We start from the raw sequence: 19878 nt of genomic DNA on the forward strand, positions 1-19878 counted from the left end.
CTTTATTGCATTGTAAACCATCCCTTAATTTAATCATCTCTATTCCATAACCTGCAATACTTTATATATTTTGTTTCATGGAGTCTTGGCTATCCCCTCCATCTGGACCCAGTGATATAGTTCACTGGCTTCACCATTCCCTGCCGATATAGGACTGCTGAGTCTTTCAAAGACAGAGGAAGAGGAGGATGTTTTGTGATTAACTCCTCGTGTTTCACAAGCATGGTGGTTCTGTTCCAGTCCTACTCAGCTGAACTGGAACATCTAGCGATCAAGTATCGTCCACTTTATCTGCCACTGGAGCTTTCAAGCATTATTTTGGTAGCAGTGTAAGTTCCACATCAGACCTGTGTCAAACAGGCTCTTGACCATGGGTTCACAACCTCGGATCCATGGACGCCTTGGTTAATGGGAGGTGCCCATGGCAGAAAAGAGGTTGAAAACTCCTGCTCTAGACGAACTGAGCGATGTAATCAACAGGCATCATCACCCTGATGCCTTTTCCCATCATTTTGGGGGATCTTAACCAGGCCACCTTGAAAAGTCCCTGATTATTTATCACCAACATATGATTTATGGAACTAGAGGAGCCAACACACTTGACCACATTTATACTACCATCTGGAACGCTTACCATGTCATCCCATGCCCACACTTTGGACAGTCTGATAACCTGGCAGTACTTCTCCTCAGAGTATATGCAGAGACTGAAGACCACGACACCAGTGGAGAGGACCAAGAAGGTATGGACACAGGAGGCCGAGGAGTGCTTCCAAGCTGCATTGACTTCGTGGACTGGACGGTATTGAAGGATTCATATTTGAGTCCAAAGGAATACACTACAATTGTCACCGACTTCATTAAAACCTGCGTGGATGAGTGTGTGCCTATGACAACATATCAAAACATACTATACGTACCTAAATCAAAAGCCATGGATGAACCAGGAGGTTTGTAGTCAGCTGAGGGCTAGATCTATGGTAGTCAATTCTGCTGATCCAGGACTATACAAGAATGCCAGGTACAACTAATGGAGAACAATCTCGAGAGCAAAAGAACAAATTCAATTGAGGTTAGAGGTAGAATCAGATGCACGCCAACTCTGGCAGGGCTTGCAGGCCATTACTTCCTACAGAGTGAAATCTAACATTATGAATGACAATGATGCTTCAGTTTTTATGCACACTTTGAAATGGAGAACAAAACTACAGCTACGAGGATACCTGCAGCATCCGGTGACAATACGATCTCCATTTCAGAGGCCAATATCAGGACATCTTTCAAAAGGGTGAACCTTTGCAAGGCAACAAACCCCAATGATGTGCCTGGTAGAACTCTGGAAATCTGTGTCAACCAACAGGCAGAAGGGTTTAAAGACATTTTCAATTTTTCATTGCTACAGTCAGAAGTTCCCAGCTGTTTCAAAAGGGCAATAATCGTTCCAGTGCCAAGAAAAGCAAGGTGAGCTGCCTTAATGACCGTTGTTCAGTAGCACTAATATTTACACCAATGAAGTGCTTTGAGAGGTTGGTCATGGCTAGAATCAACTCCTGTCCATGCAGGGATCTGGACCCACTGCAATTTGCTTATCTCCACAAAAGGTCTACAGCTGATGCGATCTCATTGGCTCTTTACGCAGCCTTGGATCACCTAGACAATGCTAATATTTACATCAGGCTCCTTCTTATTGACTACAGCTCAGCGATTAACACAATTATTCTTACAGTTCTGAACAAAAATCTTCAAAACCTAGGCCTGTATTCCTCCCTCTACAACTGGACCCTTGATTTCCTGACTGAAGGACCAGCCTGGGCAGATCTGAAATAACATCTCTACTTCGCTGATAGCCAACACTGGTACACCACATGATGTGCGGTTAGCGCACTGCTCTACTCTCTCTACACTCATGATTGTGTGGCTAGGCACAGCTCAAATGCCATCTATAAATCTGCTAGCAAGGTTTCAGATGGTGACGAGAAGGCATACAGGAGCAAGACAGATCAGCTGATTGAGTAGTGTCACAGCAACAACCTCACGCTCAATGTCAATAAGACCAAAGAACTGATTGTGAACTTCAGAAATGGTAAGACAAGGGAACACACACCAGTCCTCATCGAGGGGCCAGAAGTGGAAAAAGTGAGCAATTTGAAGTTCCTGGGTATCAACGTTTCTAAGCATCTATCATCAGACTCTTAAATCACTAACCCCAACAGTGATTTGTTCGCACAACCTATTGATTCACTTTCAAGGACTCTTAACCTCATGTTCTGGGTATGAAATACTTATTTATTATTGTATTTTTTTCTTTTTGTATTTGCACAGTTTGGTGGTACTTTGCACATTGGTTGATTTCCCACATTGTTGTGTGTGTTTTTTCATTGATTCTATTGTGTTTCTTTGTATTTACTCTGAATGCCCGTAAGAAAGAGTACGTATATGTACTAAAACCCCCTTCCATATCAAATAAGGAGATTTTCTATTATACAGCAGATAATTTTTGACAGTAAAGTCAAGAAAGTATAATAAATTTTGAAGCATAAAGTAACAATAATATATATTTCTTCCAAGGTAGCCAAAAAATGCCAAGCTAAAACTAACATTCATACAGTAAAAGTAAATTACTATATTCCAATTGCATTGAAAGAAAGAAAGCAGTGGGATATACTTCCAAAAGAGGAATGTTTACACAACTCAGTTCAAGTGATGTCCCCAACCATAAAGCATATCTGATGAGTATGATGGTTTATGTCAACTTACTTATCTTAAAAGATTAGCTTTAATGCTGACCTCAATGGTTTTTGAAAAATTTTCAAATATCTCTGACATTCAGAGATTCATAAGCACTGCTCAGAAGAATTCAAATAATACAATTTTTTTTTAATTTTAAATGAATTTTTCTTTAAAATACATTTTGGTGCTAGAAATAAATTAAAGTTAAAATCATTTAGATCAAGTAAAATCTTTAAAAATTGTTTCAGCATAAAATTGGAGGAGCTCCTCAAAGCAGTGTCATAGAACTGAGCATCTTCAGCTGCTTCATCAATTACCCTCCATCATAAAGCCAGAAGTGCAGATATTCACAGATAATTTACCATTGTTCAATTCTATTCGCAACTCTTCAGCACGTGTCTGCATGCAACAAGACCTTGACAACATGCAGGCATGAACAGAGAGGTGGCAGGCAACATTTCCAACAAAGTATCAGGCAATGACCATCTCCAACAAAAACGCAGGTCACTACCACCTTCTCAAGAACCACTAAGAACAGACAATAAAAGTTTAGAACTTGCCAGCAATATCAAATGAAAACGAATTAAAACGACAAGGGAAAACTATCTACCTGAATTAACCTTTTCAATCTATCAAACCAAAAGATAAATAAAAATATGCTCTGGCCCCCCAGCTACAGTTCTGACTGGAAAGTAGATGTGGACTTGTCTTATTTCACACTTGTTAAAATTTAAGAACATGAGCCTCTTACAGCCTCTTAAACCTGCTCCGCCAGTCATAAAATCAAGACTAATCTAATCTTGCCTTCAAATCCACTTTTCTGCTTATTCTTTAGCCTTAACTTCTCTACAGTTCACAATCCTGTCAAACTCAGCCTCAAAAACAATCAGTAACTGCTTTCACAGCTCTACAGGGTACACAAATCCAAATACTCCTATCGTGCAAACTGAAATTTCTCTTTCTGTCTTTACCTTATACTTGAGTAATCCCTTTTTCTGAAACAACATCTCCTATTCTGGATCTCATCATATGGGCAAACATCTATTCAATAACTACCTTGTCCGCTCCCTCAAACCCTGAGCAATTTTAAAGGGAAATTGCTAGGATATGTAATAATGCAGTCACCAATTCAATGAATTCTTACTTAAGTGATACTCTCACCCAAATTCAATTTGCGCAACCACCAGCTTAATGTTGTTCTGTCTACAGCAGCCAGGCTCATTCCCCAGACTGCTCATGGTTCCCAGTCCAAATGGTGCTGTTCCACAACTCAGGCTAATGCACCATGGAAACATTCTTCACACACTCTGCTTTCTCGTGACTCATCCTCATTACCCCCACTCACAATTTCTTCCCTTCCCACAAATTTCCCACCTAATGACTTCCCACTCCACGACCCACATTTCCTCATTTCCAAGGCATTCTGCTTGGTTGCCACAGAGGAAGCTCTTCAATGGCATTGACCTGCTTACTGTGAGCTAACAAACCATTACTACTCTTAAGTCATACAAACGGAAGCCAATGTGAATTATATAAGGCTGATTTTAACATTTCTTAATTTGGCAAATGGCACAAATAACTTTCAACTTTTTTTTTCCCCAATATGCTTCCAGCTCCGTTTTCAGGCCTGCCAGTTTTGACTCACCGTAGAACCCAGGTAACTGTGCTTGACTATTTCTCCCGTGGAATACTAGGTGGCACCCTCTTCACCGTGCAAAGATTGCCGCAAGACCAGTCTCAGTCTCTGCCACAACTCCAAGCCTCACTCCCCACAGCCTGTCATGGATCTCTCACCAACATTTCATCCTCCACCATATCCATGCTTCCAACTAGTGGTTCTTCTCTTTCCTGATTTCCAAGAAGGATTGGAAGATTACCTGTCTTCAGACCACGACCCCTGCAGCTTCAAACTCACTCAGATGACTCCGGATCACAGATACCACTATCTCTGACTCCAGTTTCAAAATTCCCGGATGCCTTCAGACTACGAATTACTTGGCCTCCTGCCCCAAACCTCAGCTGTCTCCATCTCCAGGCCAAGACTTTTCTAAGTTCCACTGGGCCCCTGGGTTCTCCTTCCCCCACCACTTCACCTCAACCGCAGGTCTCTGAGGCGCCTCCCATCACCTCTTGGGTCCTCGAAGCTTCCACCATCCTCCTACACCCAACCCTCCCCTCTCTTCTGATGCCAGCAATTCTTTTCCCCCCAACACCCCAGCCCTAATCCTTGCCGCGTGTTCATCATTCCCTCCGACATTCCCCTCACTGAGATGGAATGTTGTGTCCTCAGCATGGGCCTTACATTTGTCCCCCTTTCACCCACACCTCAGTAAGTTCCACACCTGCCACAACGCTGAGCTCATATTCTGTCGCCTCTGTCTCCGAGCCCAGTTCTTTGCCAAGGATTCCCTGCCCCGCACCACTGACCTTTCTCCCGTCTCCAAACTCCCCTTCTTGGACAGCCCATTCTGCTTTTCTGGCTACTCTGGATCCTTTCAACTCTAATTGCTGATGAGACAGCAACTAGCTCGACTTCAGCACTCCTCTCTCCTCTTCGAACTTACTTCTGAATGCACTGCCCTCCACTCTCTCTGCACCAATCACAACCTCACCATCAAACCCACAGACAAAAAGGGTGCTGTTGTAGTCTGGCGGATAGACCTCTACCTTGCTGAGGCCAGGCAGCACTCTGATACCTTCTCTTACTTACCCCTGGAAAAGGACCCCACTCCGGACCAGCAGGCCACTGCCTCCTGCACCAGCACTCACCTCGTCAACTCTGGAGATCGCCCATCCACTGCCACCAACCTAAAAGTTCCCTTACCCCACACAGCTTGTTTCTACCCAAGACCCACAAACCTGAATGTCTGGGAAGGCCATTTGTTTCTCTCTGTTCCTGCCTTACTGAACTCATATCTGCATACCTCAACTCTATTTTATCCCCCTTGGTCCAGTCCCTTCCCACCTACATCCATGACACTTCACATGCTCTCAATCTCCTCAACAACTTTCAAATCCCTGGATCTGAATGCCTAATTTTCACCATGGATGTCCAGTCCCTAGAAACTTCTTTGCCCCACCAATAAGGTCTTAAAGCTCTCTGCTTTTTCTTCTTTTTTTTTAATTTTATTTTTATTTGGATAAGGAGTTCACAATTATCATGTACTTTTTTCACACATATGACCTTTTCCATTTTTTAATATGTATAAAACTACAATTATTTATACATTCTTAAGTACACATTGAGATGATATAAAAGCGAAATTAACATTTAAATAGATAATTATGTACTGTGGTAAATCTAACCTATTAGGCTAAGTAATGAAATTAGTTGTTAAGAAAGATGGTAATAATAGTTTCCATACAACCCTTCTGGACCATTTCCACTGGTCCAAAATGTTGCATACAAGCCTATATACCAACCATTGTAGGTGTTTATATCCCAATTTGTTCGTGCTTGTTCCTGCCCGCAGACATAATTATCCAATCCCTATGTACTTATTTACTTAATTTTTTCATTTTTTTTATCCCTTTCCCAAATCTTTCCCTTTACTTGTGTTAATTCTCTATTTTCAAAAAAAAAACCACCAAACATTTAGACTTCTGCTTTTTCAACCCATTCTCCTCCACCACCATCCTCCTCCTCCAATTGATAGAACTGGTCCTCGCCCTCAACAGTTTCTCTTTCAGCTCCTCCCACTTTTTCAAAACTCTGCATGTAGCCATGGGCACCCACACAGGACACAACTACACTTGCTTTTTTTTTTGGCTACGTGGAATGGTCCATGTCTCAAGCCTGCCCTGGTAATGCTTCCCGACTCTTTCTGTGGTACAGTAACAATTGCATTGGTGCTTATTCATGCACCATGCTGAGCTCTTCAATTTCATCAACTTTGCCTCCAGCTTCTACCCCACTCTTAGATTCACTTGGTCCATTTCTGACACCGTTCTCCTCTTCCTTGATCTGTCTTCATTTCTGGACACAAGCAGTCTACTGATATTTCTTAAAAATCTACCGATTTGCACAGCTATCTTGACTATACCTCTTCCCACCTTGTCCCCTGTAAAAATGCCATTCACTTTTCAGGTCCTTCACCTCCACCAAATCTGTTCCCAGAATGAAGCTTTCCTTTTCAGGACATCAGAGATGTCCTCCTTCTTCAAAGAACTTCCTCCACCACTGATGCTGCTCTCACCCGCATGTCCTCCATTTCCCTGACATCTGCGTGCATCCTATCTTCCTGTTGCCTTAACAGGGTATGGAGTTCCTCTTGTCCTTACTAACCACCCCATGAACCCTCACATCCAACATATTATTCTCCGCAACTTCCGCCATCTTCAACTGGACCCTACCACCAACTCATCTTTTTACCTTCCCACAACTCTCCACTTTCCGCAAGGATTGCTCCAACAATGATTCCCTTGCTCATTCATCCCTCCCCACTAATCTCCTTCCTAACACTTATTCCCACAAGCAGAAGAAGGGCTATGCATGCCCATAAACCTCCTACCTCACCTCCATTCAAGGCCCCATACAGTCCTTCCAGGCGAGAAAGTGATACATCTGTCGAATCTGTTGGGATCACCTACTATATCCAGTGCTCCCAATGCAGCCTCCGCTACATTGGTGAAACCCAATGTAGATTGGTGGACTGTTTTGTCAAGCACCGTACTCCATCTACAAAAAGGATTTCCCAGTGGCCAACCATTTTAATTCCAATCCCCATTCCCATTCCATCATGTTGATCCATGGCCTCCTCTTCTGCCATGATGAGGCTACTCTCAGGCTGAAAGAACAACATCTCATATTCTATCTAAGCAGCCTCCAATCTGATGGCATGAACATCGATTTCTCGAACATCCAGTAATTTCTTCCACCTCCTCCTTCCTTCTTTTTCAATTCCTCACTCTGGCTCCCCCCCTTACCTCTTCTCCTATCATCTCTCCCTAGTGCTCCCTCTCCCTTCCTTTCTCTCATGGTCCACTCTCCTATCAAATTTCTTCTTCTCCAGCCCTTTACCCTTTCTACATATCACGTCCTAGCTCCATACTTTATACCCCTTCCTCACCCATCTGACTTCACCTATCACCTTCTAACTTGTATTCCTTCCCTTCACCCCACCTTCTAATTCTGGACTCCTCCTGTTCTTTTCCGCAGATGTTGTCTGACCTGCTAAGTTCTTCCAGCATTTGGCATGTTGCTCTGGATTTGCAGCTTCTACAGAATCTCTTGCATTTCCATTTGTTTTTACAATTTCAGATTTAGCATTAGAGCTAACTTTACCAGGTATTTAGCACATCTAACACAGGCACTTGTGCTACCAGATTAAAGAACATTTTCAAAAACATACATACCTGAAGCCCCAGCCATCAATAGCACTTCCAAAAACCACATTTCCTTGCTCAGGGGCAAAGTAAAGATGTGAATCATCTGTTTCTTCCAAGCCAGCACTCCAGTCATAAATCTGTCCACTGGTCTTCGAGTCTAAACTGGGCTCTGGTGTGACATCCATCTCCGCTCTCTCTTCCAATACTTTTGAAGTAAAAAGACTCCCAGTTACCGCATTTACCTAAAATATTCAGATATTATTGTACAATGAAAAAAATAGGCAAAACATTTTAAAGATAGAAAGTTCACTTTTCAATAAAAGTTGTCTGATTGCACTTCAAACTTCATTGCTATAATCACAAAGCTTCAGATACAACTGTTATAATTTAGTACAGTTTCACAGATTTGCATTCTTCATTACTCTTCATTTATTCTTAACAAGAGACAGGTCTCTTTCCTCATTAATCCACTCAACCATTCCCTGGACTTTTCCTCTGGCTTTCAATATCATAAGATTATAAGATATAGGAGCAAAATTAGGCCCATTTAGTCTGCTCCACCATTTCATCACAGCTGATCCATATTTCCTCTCAGTCCCAATCTCCTGCCTTCACCCAGTATCCTTTCATGCTCTGACCAATCAAGATTCTATCAAACTCTGCCTTCAATATATGTAAAGACTTGACCTCCACAGCTGCTTGTGACAACAAGTTCCAGATTCAGCACTCTCTGGCTAAAGATATTGTCTACCTGAGTGATTTTACCTGACCCAAAGACGTGCTTTGGTCTTTGCTACAGAGATGTGTTAGCAAGAAATCTATAATTACCAGCACAAGCCTACTTTGAACTCTCATTATTTTCCATAGGAATGCATCCTTCAACTGCAATTGTAAACATCTGCTAACCAAAATTACATGACACTTCACCTGTGAGTCGGCTGGGGTGTATACTGCATCCGGTGCTCCCAATGTGGCCTTCTATATATTGGCAAGACCCGACGCAGACTGGGAGATCATTTCGCTGAACACCTACGCTCTGTCCGCCAGAGGAAGCAGGATCTCCCAGTGGCCACACATTTTAATTCCACATCCCATTCTGATATGTCTATCCACTGCCTCCTCTACTATCAAGATGAAGCCATACTCAGGTTGGAGGAACAACACCTTATATTCCATCTGGGTAGCCTCCAACCTGATGGCATGAACATTGACTTCTCAAACTTCCGCTAATGTCCCACCTCCCCCTCGTACCCCATCCGTTATTTATTTATATACACGTTCTTTTTCTCTCTCTCCTTTTTCTCCCTCTGTCCCCCTCACTATACCCCTTGCCCATCCTCTGGGTTTTCCTCCCCTCCACCTTTTCTATCCCCCTAGGCCCATGATCCTCTCATATCCCTTTTGCCAATCAACTGTCCAGCTCTTGGCTCCATCCCTCCCCCTCCTGTCTTCTCCTATCATTTCAGATCTCCCCCTCCCACTTTCAAATCTCTTACTAGCTCTTCTTTCAGTTAGTCCTGACAAAGGGTCTCAGCCCGAAACATCGACTGTACCTCTTCCTAGAGATGCTGCCTGGCTTGCTGCGTTCACCTTTTATGTGTGTTGCTTGAAATTCCAGCATCTGCAGATTTCCTCGTGTTTGCGTGACGAAATACATATGACTTTTCATACGTACATAAGAAAATATTATCTAGAACAATTTCTGCAGCCAACAGAAAGCCCACCGATGATCAGCAATGCCATATAATGCACCATATTGTCTTCTGGTAGATCTTCCATTAACCTCTTTATAGTTACTAGCCTATAAATTTGCTGAGTATGCCCATCAGAAAAATGAATCACAGGATTGTATCTAGCGATACACATGTACTCTGATAATAAAATTTACTTTGAATTTGAACTTTTGAACTTTGATTATCTCAATCCCATATTTTCTTTCTCCATGTTGTAAGCAGCTGTCTTCTGAGTATAATACAATGGATATTATCAATGGCTTTAGAAAGCTATGTCAAACAACCAAACAACATTTTGTTTGCTGTTGTCCCCCAAAGCCTGTGAAATCCGGAAGTCCAGTTTTTCAAACCACAATCTATTAAGTACTGTCTTAACAATTAAATACTTCTCTAAACAAAATTTGTATTACAAAATTAGCATTGCTACAGTTATCATAACTGTAAAACTTTTCCTTGCTCAAGTAAACACAAAGGTTGCCATAGCTTCATTCAAACATGGGTAGAGATTATCCTGGCTAACACTAACAACAGATCACCTAATCAATCATTAATTTCTGTTTTAAACTGGCTGCCACTCTTTCTTTATAAACATGATGGCATTAAGGTTACTCTATTAAATAATAAGCAATTTGGGACATACTGAGGATAGGAAATAAATTAACCAAATACAAGTCCTTCCTTCTTCGAACAGACGGACTCCCAATTGATATACAAGACAATTACAAATCCCTTATGAGTAGAATTTTAGTGAAATAAACCACTACACATTTATTCCTACTAAACATATTGTATGATCTAAGTACAAAGTGCACTTACAGCACCCAATTTATAACTGTCAGCTAAAATGGAAATAAATACAGCAACATATTTTATTTTGAATAAATATATAGATTGTTGTGGGAAAGATGACTCAATTGCTAATTATCTTTCCAGCAATCAAAATGACTAAATTACATAGTTACCAGGACATAGATACAAAGATATCCCCAGGTTAAATGAATTACAAACAATTTAAGTTCGTACCATGATTCAAAAATATTCCTCTGCAGATTGCAGCATATTGCTTGATTAGGAATTGGTTCTATAAAGCTAAAGGACAGCAAAGCCTAATAATCAGCAAATTCAGAATTGGATCCAAGTTCAAACAACAGGAATTCTGCAGATGCTGGAAATTCAAGCAACATACATCAAAGTTGCTGGTGAACGCAGCAGGCCAAGCAGCATCTGTAGGAAGAGGCGCAGTCGACGTTTCAGGCCAAGACCCTTCGTCAGGACTAACTGAAGGAAGAGTGAGTAAGGGATTTGAAAGTGGGAGGGGGAGAGGGAGATCCAAAATGATAGGAGAAGACAGGAAGGGGAGGGATAGAGCCAAGAGCTGGACAGGTGATTGGCAAAAGGGATATGAGAGGATCATGGGACAGGAGGTCCGGGAAGAAAGACAAGGAGGGGGGGGTGACCCAGAGGATGGGCAAGAGGTATATTCAGAGGGACAGAGGGAGAAAAAGGAGAGTGAGAGAAAGAATGTGTGCATAAAAATGAGTAACAGATGGGGTACGAGGGGGAGGTGGGGCCTTAGCGGAAGTTAGAGAAGTCGATGTTCATGCCATCAGGTTGGAGGCTACCCAGACGGAATATAAGGTGTTGTTCCTCCAACCTGAGTGTGGCTTCATCTTTACAGTAGAGGAGGCCGTGGATAGACATGTCAGAATGGGAATGGGATGTGGAATTAAAATGTGTGGCCACTGGGAGATCCTGCTTTCTCTGGCGGACAGAGCGTAGATGTTCAGCAAAGCGGTCTCCCAGTCTGCATCGGGTCTCACCAATATATAAAAGGCCACATCGGGAGCACCGGACGCAGTATATCACCCCAGTCGACTCACAGGTGAAGTGATGCCTCACCTGGAAGGACTGTTTGGGGCCCTGAATGGTGGTAAGGGAGGAAGTGTAAGGGCATGTGTAGCACTTGTTCCGCTTACACGGATAAGTGCCAGGAGGGAGATCAGTGGGGAGGGATGGGGGGGACGAATGGACAAGGGAGTTGTGTAGGGAGCGATCCCTGCGGAATGCCGAGGGGGGGGGAGGGAAAGATGTGCTTAGTGGTGGGATCCCGTTGGAGGTGGCGGAAGTTACGGAGAATAATATGTTGGACCCGGAGGCTGGTGGGGTGGTAGGTGAGGACCAGGGGAACCCTATTCCTAGTGGGGTGGCGGGAGGATGGAGTGAGAGCAGATGTACGTGAAATGGGGGAGATGCGTTTAAGAGCAGAGTTGATAGTGGAGGAAGGGAAGCCCCTTTCTTTAAAAAATGAAGACATCTCCCTCTTCCTAGAATGAAAAGCCTCATCCTGAGAGCAGATGCGGCGGAGACGGAGGAATTGCGAGAAGGGGATGGCGTTTTTGCAAGAGACAGGGTGAGAAGAGGAATAGTCCAGATAGCTGTGAGAGTCAGTAGGCTTATAGTAGACATCAGTGGATAAGCTGTCTCCAGAGACAGAGACAGAAAGATCTAGAAAGGGGAGGGAGGTGTCAGAAATGGACCAGCTAAACTTGAGGGCAGGGTGAAAGTTGGAGGCAAAGTTAATAAAGTCAACGAGTTCTGCATGCGTGCAGGAAGCAGCGCCAATGCAGTTGTCGATGTAGCGAAGGAAAAGTGGGGGACAGATACCAGAATAGGCACGGAACATAGATTGTTCCACAAACCCAACAAAAAGGCAGGCATAGCTAGGACCCATACGGGTGCCCATAGCTACACCTTTAGTTTGGAGGTCCAAGTTCAATCAGTGCATTGGTCAAAGATGACCTAGGTAGTTGCACAACCATAACTGTGCTCTCATCTGTCAGCCATCTTTCGATATATTTCTTTAAACTAGCTTCCATTATTTCTAACAAGCAGAGAAATACATATTTTATACCGCAGGTGGTTTTCATTTTCAGCACTGTGTTGAATTTAATTAGAATATTGTCCAGGTTCGTCTTCAGACTGTTGAGACCAGGAGTTATTGCCAAGTTATTCAAATAAAAACAGGTTATACTCATCTACAAAATAATACCCTTCCCCTACAATCAAAGATATTTTTCCTTCTCTTGCACTTGCTCACTTTTTCTTTAATGTTTATTCTTCATCTTACTTATTTAAAAGATGCTTGTTCTATCATTCTTTATATTTGCCATCTTTCACCTACCTTTGAGCTTTATCTTTTAGTTTCCATGTTAACTTACAGCCAATCATTCTTTGTTTCTTTAGCTTGGAAGTGCTGTCCAGCTTACAGATACAAATGAGTTACACCTACTTTCTACTTATACAGTAACCATATCATGGAAGTTGCATATCTGGCCATTATTAATAAAGGGAAACATGCAAATCCTCTCAAACTAGCCTTCTTTCACAATGTTAGTTTCAGCTACAGATTATTATTCAGACTGCCTTATTCCATCCCTCCAAAAAGCACCTTGAACTCAAGTCAAATTCTTTCTCATAGGTTATCATCTCCCGAGCTCTTCCTGGAAGTCTCTTCAGGTGTAATTATTAAATAGGTTACGACACATCTGCTATCATTGCCGAATTCGTTCATATTCCATCAAACTTTTTAAGTTATAATCCAGGCTCATCCTCCCTATTTCCTTTAACAATTTCCTATACTGTGTATATGTCATAGATAATCAGATCAACAATTTTACTTGTGTCTACCTTGAAAATGGGCACCGCATTATTCTGCTTTAATTCTAGCAGCACTTCCTCAGTGTTGACATGCTGTCATCAGCTCATAAGTCTCACTGGTCATGTGTTACAAAATTGATGAATACAGATAACACTTTCAAAGAAAGACAGTAAAATTTAACATTTAACAAAGAAAATGACCAATATCCATTCAAGGTATATTTTTGAGCCTCAATTAGCATTCTTTAAAAAAATTCCAGGTATACTATCAAATGATTTACTTGCATCTCAATATACTAAGCATGATAAATATTTGTTAGTCGCTGCCAAAACATGTACAAGTTACACAAAAATAAATTTTAAAGAAAGCAGAATAAGCTATTTTCTTCTTACCTGCTCTAGAATCTTCTGCAAATGAATATAAGCCTCCGATGGAGTTAGCTTTAGTTCAATGATCAGTCGATCTATTTTGTTAATGACTAAAACTGGGCGAATGTTCTCCAACCAAGCTTGGCGCAACACTGCCTGAGTCTGAAAACGAAACAACAGTAGTTTTCCTGATTTCTATTCAGATTATCTACAGCAATCAAATTAAATCATTGTTGTTTCAGCACTGTACCCACAATGATGCATTCTAGATAATCTATTTCGCTGGCAAAATCTCAAAAAAATTTTGATTTTAAATAGTGCCTGTGAAAAACCAACTTGGACAAATAAATAAGTTGACACTCCTGTAATTAGGAATTCTTGCTAGGCTAACTTTTTTTCACAATTATCATCTCTTCTCCTGAAACCATTTACTTGCAATTTATTAATTAGATTTTGTTTCAAATTGTCAATGATTCAAGTTTACATATTGAGTTTACCTGAGGACAAACACCTTCAACAACATCTACAACAACAACAGCACCATCACACACACGCACGGCAGTAGATACTTCAGAAGAAAAATCCACATGACCAGGAGAATCGATCATATTGATGAGGTATTCTTGATTATCTGTGAAACATAAGTTAACATGTATTAACTTCCACAAACCATTTTACTAATCAAAGTTAGAACACCGAGATTCATCAGTCTCTAAATTCTACCTCTGCAGTTGTGACTTTCAAATATATACACACACACACAAATGATTTCTAATATCATATTAATATTGATATTATCGATAGACTGAGTCTGTCGTTAATTAACTCTCCTAAGCTGCTTATGAGAAGTGGAGGTTAACCACCATGAACTGCTGCAGTCTTTTTGGTGAAGATGTTCCAAAAGCTGTGGACAGAGCTCGAGACTCTCACTCAGCAGCAATGAGTAAAGGAGCGATGAATTTGCAAGTCAGGATAATACTTAAGTGGAGAGGACGTCTCAGGGTGCTGTCAGCATAACCTAAACATTATTTCAATTATACACATTGGTGGAAAAAATAAATGTGCTTAGAATGGCTCTGTCATGCCATTAGACTTCAACTTCCAAATCTACCAAGCTGAGCAAGGATTATTTTTACACTATGTGGATATTTGTAAGGACCAATATTTGCTCTTAAATGCTTCCTCGCTTTTAGGGGAAACTATATTCACAAATAAAGTGTTGTTTTGAAGTAAACATATTTGGATCTCAGGATGGATTGCATTGTGGCAACCCTATGTTCTTTGTTCAGCTGCAAACAAAAGATAATTAAACTTGTGAACCACCTCTGATTGTCAAGAGAACATTTTTTGAAAGCAAACCTTCCCAGGATAAAACCCACAATGATCTTCACCTAATTAATTAATTACACAGAGAAAAAATATTGATTTAAAGTTATGAGGGAAAACACTGGAAACTGGCATCATTCCTTTAGAAGGGAAGACCTGTATATTTTTTTAATATTCATTCATTTTTGTAGATCTCTGCGTCACTGGAAAAGCTGACGTTAATAGCCCACCCCCTAAATAGCCTTGACTTGAATAGCTTGCTATTAAAGGGCATTTAACAGTCAATCACATACAGGCCAAGTAAGGACAACAGATTTTTTTTCCTTGAAGACAGAGTTTCAACAATTAAATAGATAGGTTTTAATTACAATCTGATGATGTTGTTGTCATCATTGTAAATAAACAACTTCTCTTTAAATGCAGATTACTAACCAAATTTAAATTCCACTGCTATTTCTGAACTCAGATCAGATCTCTGAATTATTGATCCAGCACTTTTGAATACTATCATGTGAATGTTTTGCAACTAATGCTGCCGCAAGTTTTCATTTTTACTTGTACATACGACAATAAACTTAACTGACGATTTTTTTGACTTTAGCTATTGGAAGGGAGCAAACCAACACGCTAAGTTTTGAATTACTCTGGCAAAGAGCAGGTTAGCCAAAACATGCAAAATGGTTTCCTTTTATGCTGTAAATTGGTCAATAATCTTCAAGTTTATGAAAATATTTACCCATACTGAAGTGCAATGATATGGAACTGGATTTCATTGTGATTCCTCGGATCTGCTCATCTTCTCGACTGTCCATATACCGTAACTACAAAGAAAAAGAAAAACACATACAGGTCCTTTGAAAGTAAAAGCCTAACAATTTAGGAATTTAAACCATATCGATAAGTTATTTCTGCAACTTTGGTGTTATTTTGCAACACTTAAGACCATAAGATATAGGAGGAGAATTAGGCCATTTGGCCCATCCAGTTTGCTCCACCATTTCATCATGGCTGATCCATTTTTCCTCTCAGCCCAATCTCCTGCCTTCCCTCCCATATCAACATCTGCCTTGTCTGACTCGGTACTATATCCGATGCGGACTTTGGTGACCATGTTTTTCCATATAGATCAGGTGTCCCCGACCTTTTTTGCGCTGCGGACCGGTTTCATATTGACAATATTCTTGCGGACCGGTCGACCCGGGGGGGCGGGGGTAGAGTTGCCAACGGACAACAGTAGAGCTAAATACGTTCTTTACACAGAGAGACTACAATGACCATGAAGCCTTGCGCGGGCACCAGAGCGCATGCGTGCTTTGCGCATTCATGTACGTGCCCATTTTTTCTACAAATCGTTTTTGGCGATTCTGTTCCAGGGGGGTGTTAATCAGACCGGAATATAGGTGATAAGTGGCTAATACACTCAATTTCGTTTCTAAAAGGGTTTATCTAATGAATTTAATATTAAACACACACCGCATATTTTCCTCGCATGAATACAGCGATGTCAATTATCAGGGAAGGACAGGGGAGCTTGAAGTAAGTGTTGAACAAACTTCCAGTAGAAGTGGTAGAGGCAGGTTCGATATTATCATTTAAAGAAAAATTGGATAGGTATATGGACAGGAAAGGAATGGAGGGTTATGGGCTGAGTGCAGGTCGGTGGGACTAGGTGAGAGTAGCGTTCAGCACGGACTAGAAGGGCAGAGATGGCCTGTTTCCATGCTGTAATTGTTATATGGTTATATAAGTAAGTCAATAGCATCATAACATTTTAAGTAACGTTTGGATATTAAACACACAGCACATATTTTCCCCGTATGAACATATAAAATCATTGCAACACATCAATATCGCTGAATCAGTGGGAGCCCTGGGCTGAATGCTTGTTTCCCTGCAACAAGATGGTCCCATCGAGGGGCGATGGGAGACAGCGATATTCGAACGGGGTTCCTTATATCCAGTCTATTACGCAATTTGGTTTTCGTTGCGTTCATTGCAGAGATATGTTGGAAATGGAAGCAACGTTTTCAGTGCTTTCGTGGCTATTTCAGGATATTTAGCCTTGAATTTGAGATCCAGAATACTGGCAGAGCCGTTATGTCAAACATACTTTTCAGCCCGCCGTCATTTGCAAGCACGGGAGGTTGATCTCCTTCCCGCACTGACATGGATGATGCGCAGGTAATGACCTCGCATGCGTAATGGCTCAACAGTGGGCATGACAAGGAATGAGGAAAAGTGCAGCTGACTCCTATTGCCAAATCATATCGTTTACTCGCAGCCCGGTAGCGTACGCTTTGTGGCCTGGTACCGGTCCACGGCCCGGTGGTTGGGGACCGCTGATATAGATCTATCCTTCGTTTTTTTGGATGACTTCCATTTCCTCGACGTGTAGCCACCTGGCTATGCTTTTGATGTACATAAGCCGAGGTCTTCCTCTAGGTTTACTCCCCTCAATCTTTCCAGAGAGTATGAGTTTTTCTAGTTCATCTTTCCGCATGATGTGTCCAAGGAAACATAAATTTACATAAAGACTTGACCTCCACAGCCGCAACAAATTCAACAGATTCACCACTCTCTGGCAAAAGAACTCCTCCTCATCTCCATTTTGAAAGAACACCCCTCTATTCTAAGGCTGTGTCCTCTGGTCTTAGACGCCCCCACCGTAGGAAACATCCTCTCCATATCCACAAACGAGAAAATCTGCAGATGCTGGAAACCCAAGCAATACACACAAAATGCTGGAGGAACTCAGCAGGCCAGGCAGCATCTATGGAAAAGAGTAGTCAACATTTCAAGCTGAGACCCTTCACATCAGGACTGGAAAAAAAGATGCGGAGTCAGATTTAGAAGGTGGGGGGAGGTGAGGAAGAAACAGAAGGTGATAGATGAAACCAGAAGGAGTTGGGGGCGGTGAAGTAAAGAGCTGGGAAATTGATTGGTGAACGAGATACAGGGCTGGAGAAGGGAGAATCTAATATGAGAGGAAAGAAGGCCACGGAGAAAAGAAAAGGGGGAGGAGCACCAAGGGGAAGTGATAGGCAGTTAAAGAGATATGGTGAGGTTAAAGAGATATGGTGAGAAAGGGAACTGGGAATGGGGAATGATGAAGGGGGGGGCGTTACTGGAAGTTCGAGAAATCGATGTTCACGCCATCAGGTTGGAGGCGACCCAAGCGGAATATAAGGTGTTGCTCCTCCAACCTCAGTATGGCATTCTCCCGACACTAGAGGAGACCATGGACTGACATGTCAGGATGGGAATGGGAAGTGGAATTAAAATAGATCGCCACTGGGAGATCCCATATTTTCTGGCAGATGGAGCGTAGGTGCTCAGCGAAGTGGTCTCTCAATCTACTTCGGGTCTCAACGATATACAGGAGGCACCAGACACAGAACATGACCCCAACAGACTCAGAGCTGATGTGTCACCTCACCTGGAAGGACTGTTTGGGGCACTGAATGGTGGTGAGGGAGGAGGTGTAGGGGCTGGTGTAGCACTTGTCTCACTTGCAAGGTTAAGTGCCAAGAGGAAGATCAGTGGGAAGGAATGAATGTACAAGGGAGTGGCGTAGGGAGGGAGCCTTACAGAAAGCATTAAATTGGGGCGGGGGGGAGGAAAAGATGTGTTTGGTGGTCGGATCCCATTTGAGATGGCAGAAGTTACAGAGAATTATGTGCTGGATGCAGAAGCTGGTGGGGTAGTAGGTGAGGACAAGAAGAACCCTATCCTTGGCGGGGTGGCAGGAGGATGGGGTGAGGGCAGATGAGCTTGAAATGGAAGAGAAGGGGTTGAGGGCAGTGTTGATGGTGGAGGAAAGGAAGTCCCTTTCTTTAAAGAAGGAGGACCTCTCCTTAGTTCAGGAATGAAATGCCTGATCCAAAGAGCAGATGTGTTGGAGATAGAGGAATTGAGGGAAGGAGATGGCATTTTTACAAGTAACAGGGTGGGAAGAAGTATATTCCAGGTAGCTGTGAGAATCAGTGGGTTTATAATAGACATCAGTAGATAAGCTGTCTCCAGAGACAGAGAGATCGAGAAAGGGGAAGAAGGTGTCAGAAATGGTCCGGGTAATTTGAAGGCAGTATGGAAGTTGGAGGCAAAGCTGATGAAGTCGACGAACTCAGCATGGGTGCAGAAAGCAGCACTCAATGTAGTGTAGGTAAAGTTGGGAAGTGATAACCTGTGTAGGCTTGGAACATAGACTGCTCCACATAGCTGACAAACAGCCGGGCATTGTTGTGACCCAAGCGAGACCACATGGTTACACCTTTTGTTTGAAGGAAGTGGGAGCAGCCGAAGGTGAAATTATCAAGAGGACAAGTTCCGCCAACAGAGGTCAGTATTGGTGGAGCGGATCTGGTTGGGTCTAGTGATCAGAAAGAAACGGAGAGCTTTGAGGCCTTCCTGGGGGGGGGGGGGTATGGAGGTGTATAGGGACTAGACATACATAGTAAAATTAGACGATGAGGGCCAGGGAACTTGAAGTCATTGAAAAGATCAAGAGCGTGTGAAGTGTCACGGATGTAGGTAGGAAGGGACTGAACTAGGGAAGATACAGCTGAGTGGAGGTATGCAGATACAATTTCAATGGGCTGGAACAAGCAGAAACAATGGGTCTCCCCGGACAGGCAGGTTTGTGGATCTTGAGTAGGAGGTCGAAACTGGAGGTGCGGGGTGAGGGAACTATGAGGCCACTATCAAGGCCTTTTACCACTTGATAGGTTTTAATTAG

General features: G+C 42.3%; 1 protein-coding gene across 2 annotated transcripts in view; it reads right to left on the reverse strand.

Moving 5' to 3' along the window:
- The window catches only part of efl1 (elongation factor like GTPase 1), a 319698-nt gene that overhangs the window by 273350 nt on the left and 26470 nt on the right, over positions 1 to 19878 (reverse strand). For both annotated transcript variants that reach the window (XM_063065850.1, XM_063065852.1), the window contains exons 4-7: positions 15880 to 15964; positions 14315 to 14448; positions 13842 to 13979; positions 8086 to 8300 (exon numbers count right to left, since the gene is read on the reverse strand). In XM_063065850.1, coding sequence (XP_062921920.1) covers positions 8086 to 8300; positions 13842 to 13979; positions 14315 to 14448; positions 15880 to 15964 — 572 coding nt within the window. The remainder of the gene's footprint in view (positions 1 to 8085; positions 8301 to 13841; positions 13980 to 14314; positions 14449 to 15879; positions 15965 to 19878) is intronic.

The sequence above is a fragment of the Mobula hypostoma genome, chromosome 13 (genome assembly GCF_963921235.1).
Source record: "Mobula hypostoma chromosome 13, sMobHyp1.1, whole genome shotgun sequence".
Lineage (NCBI taxonomy): Eukaryota > Metazoa > Chordata > Chondrichthyes > Myliobatiformes > Myliobatidae > Mobula > Mobula hypostoma.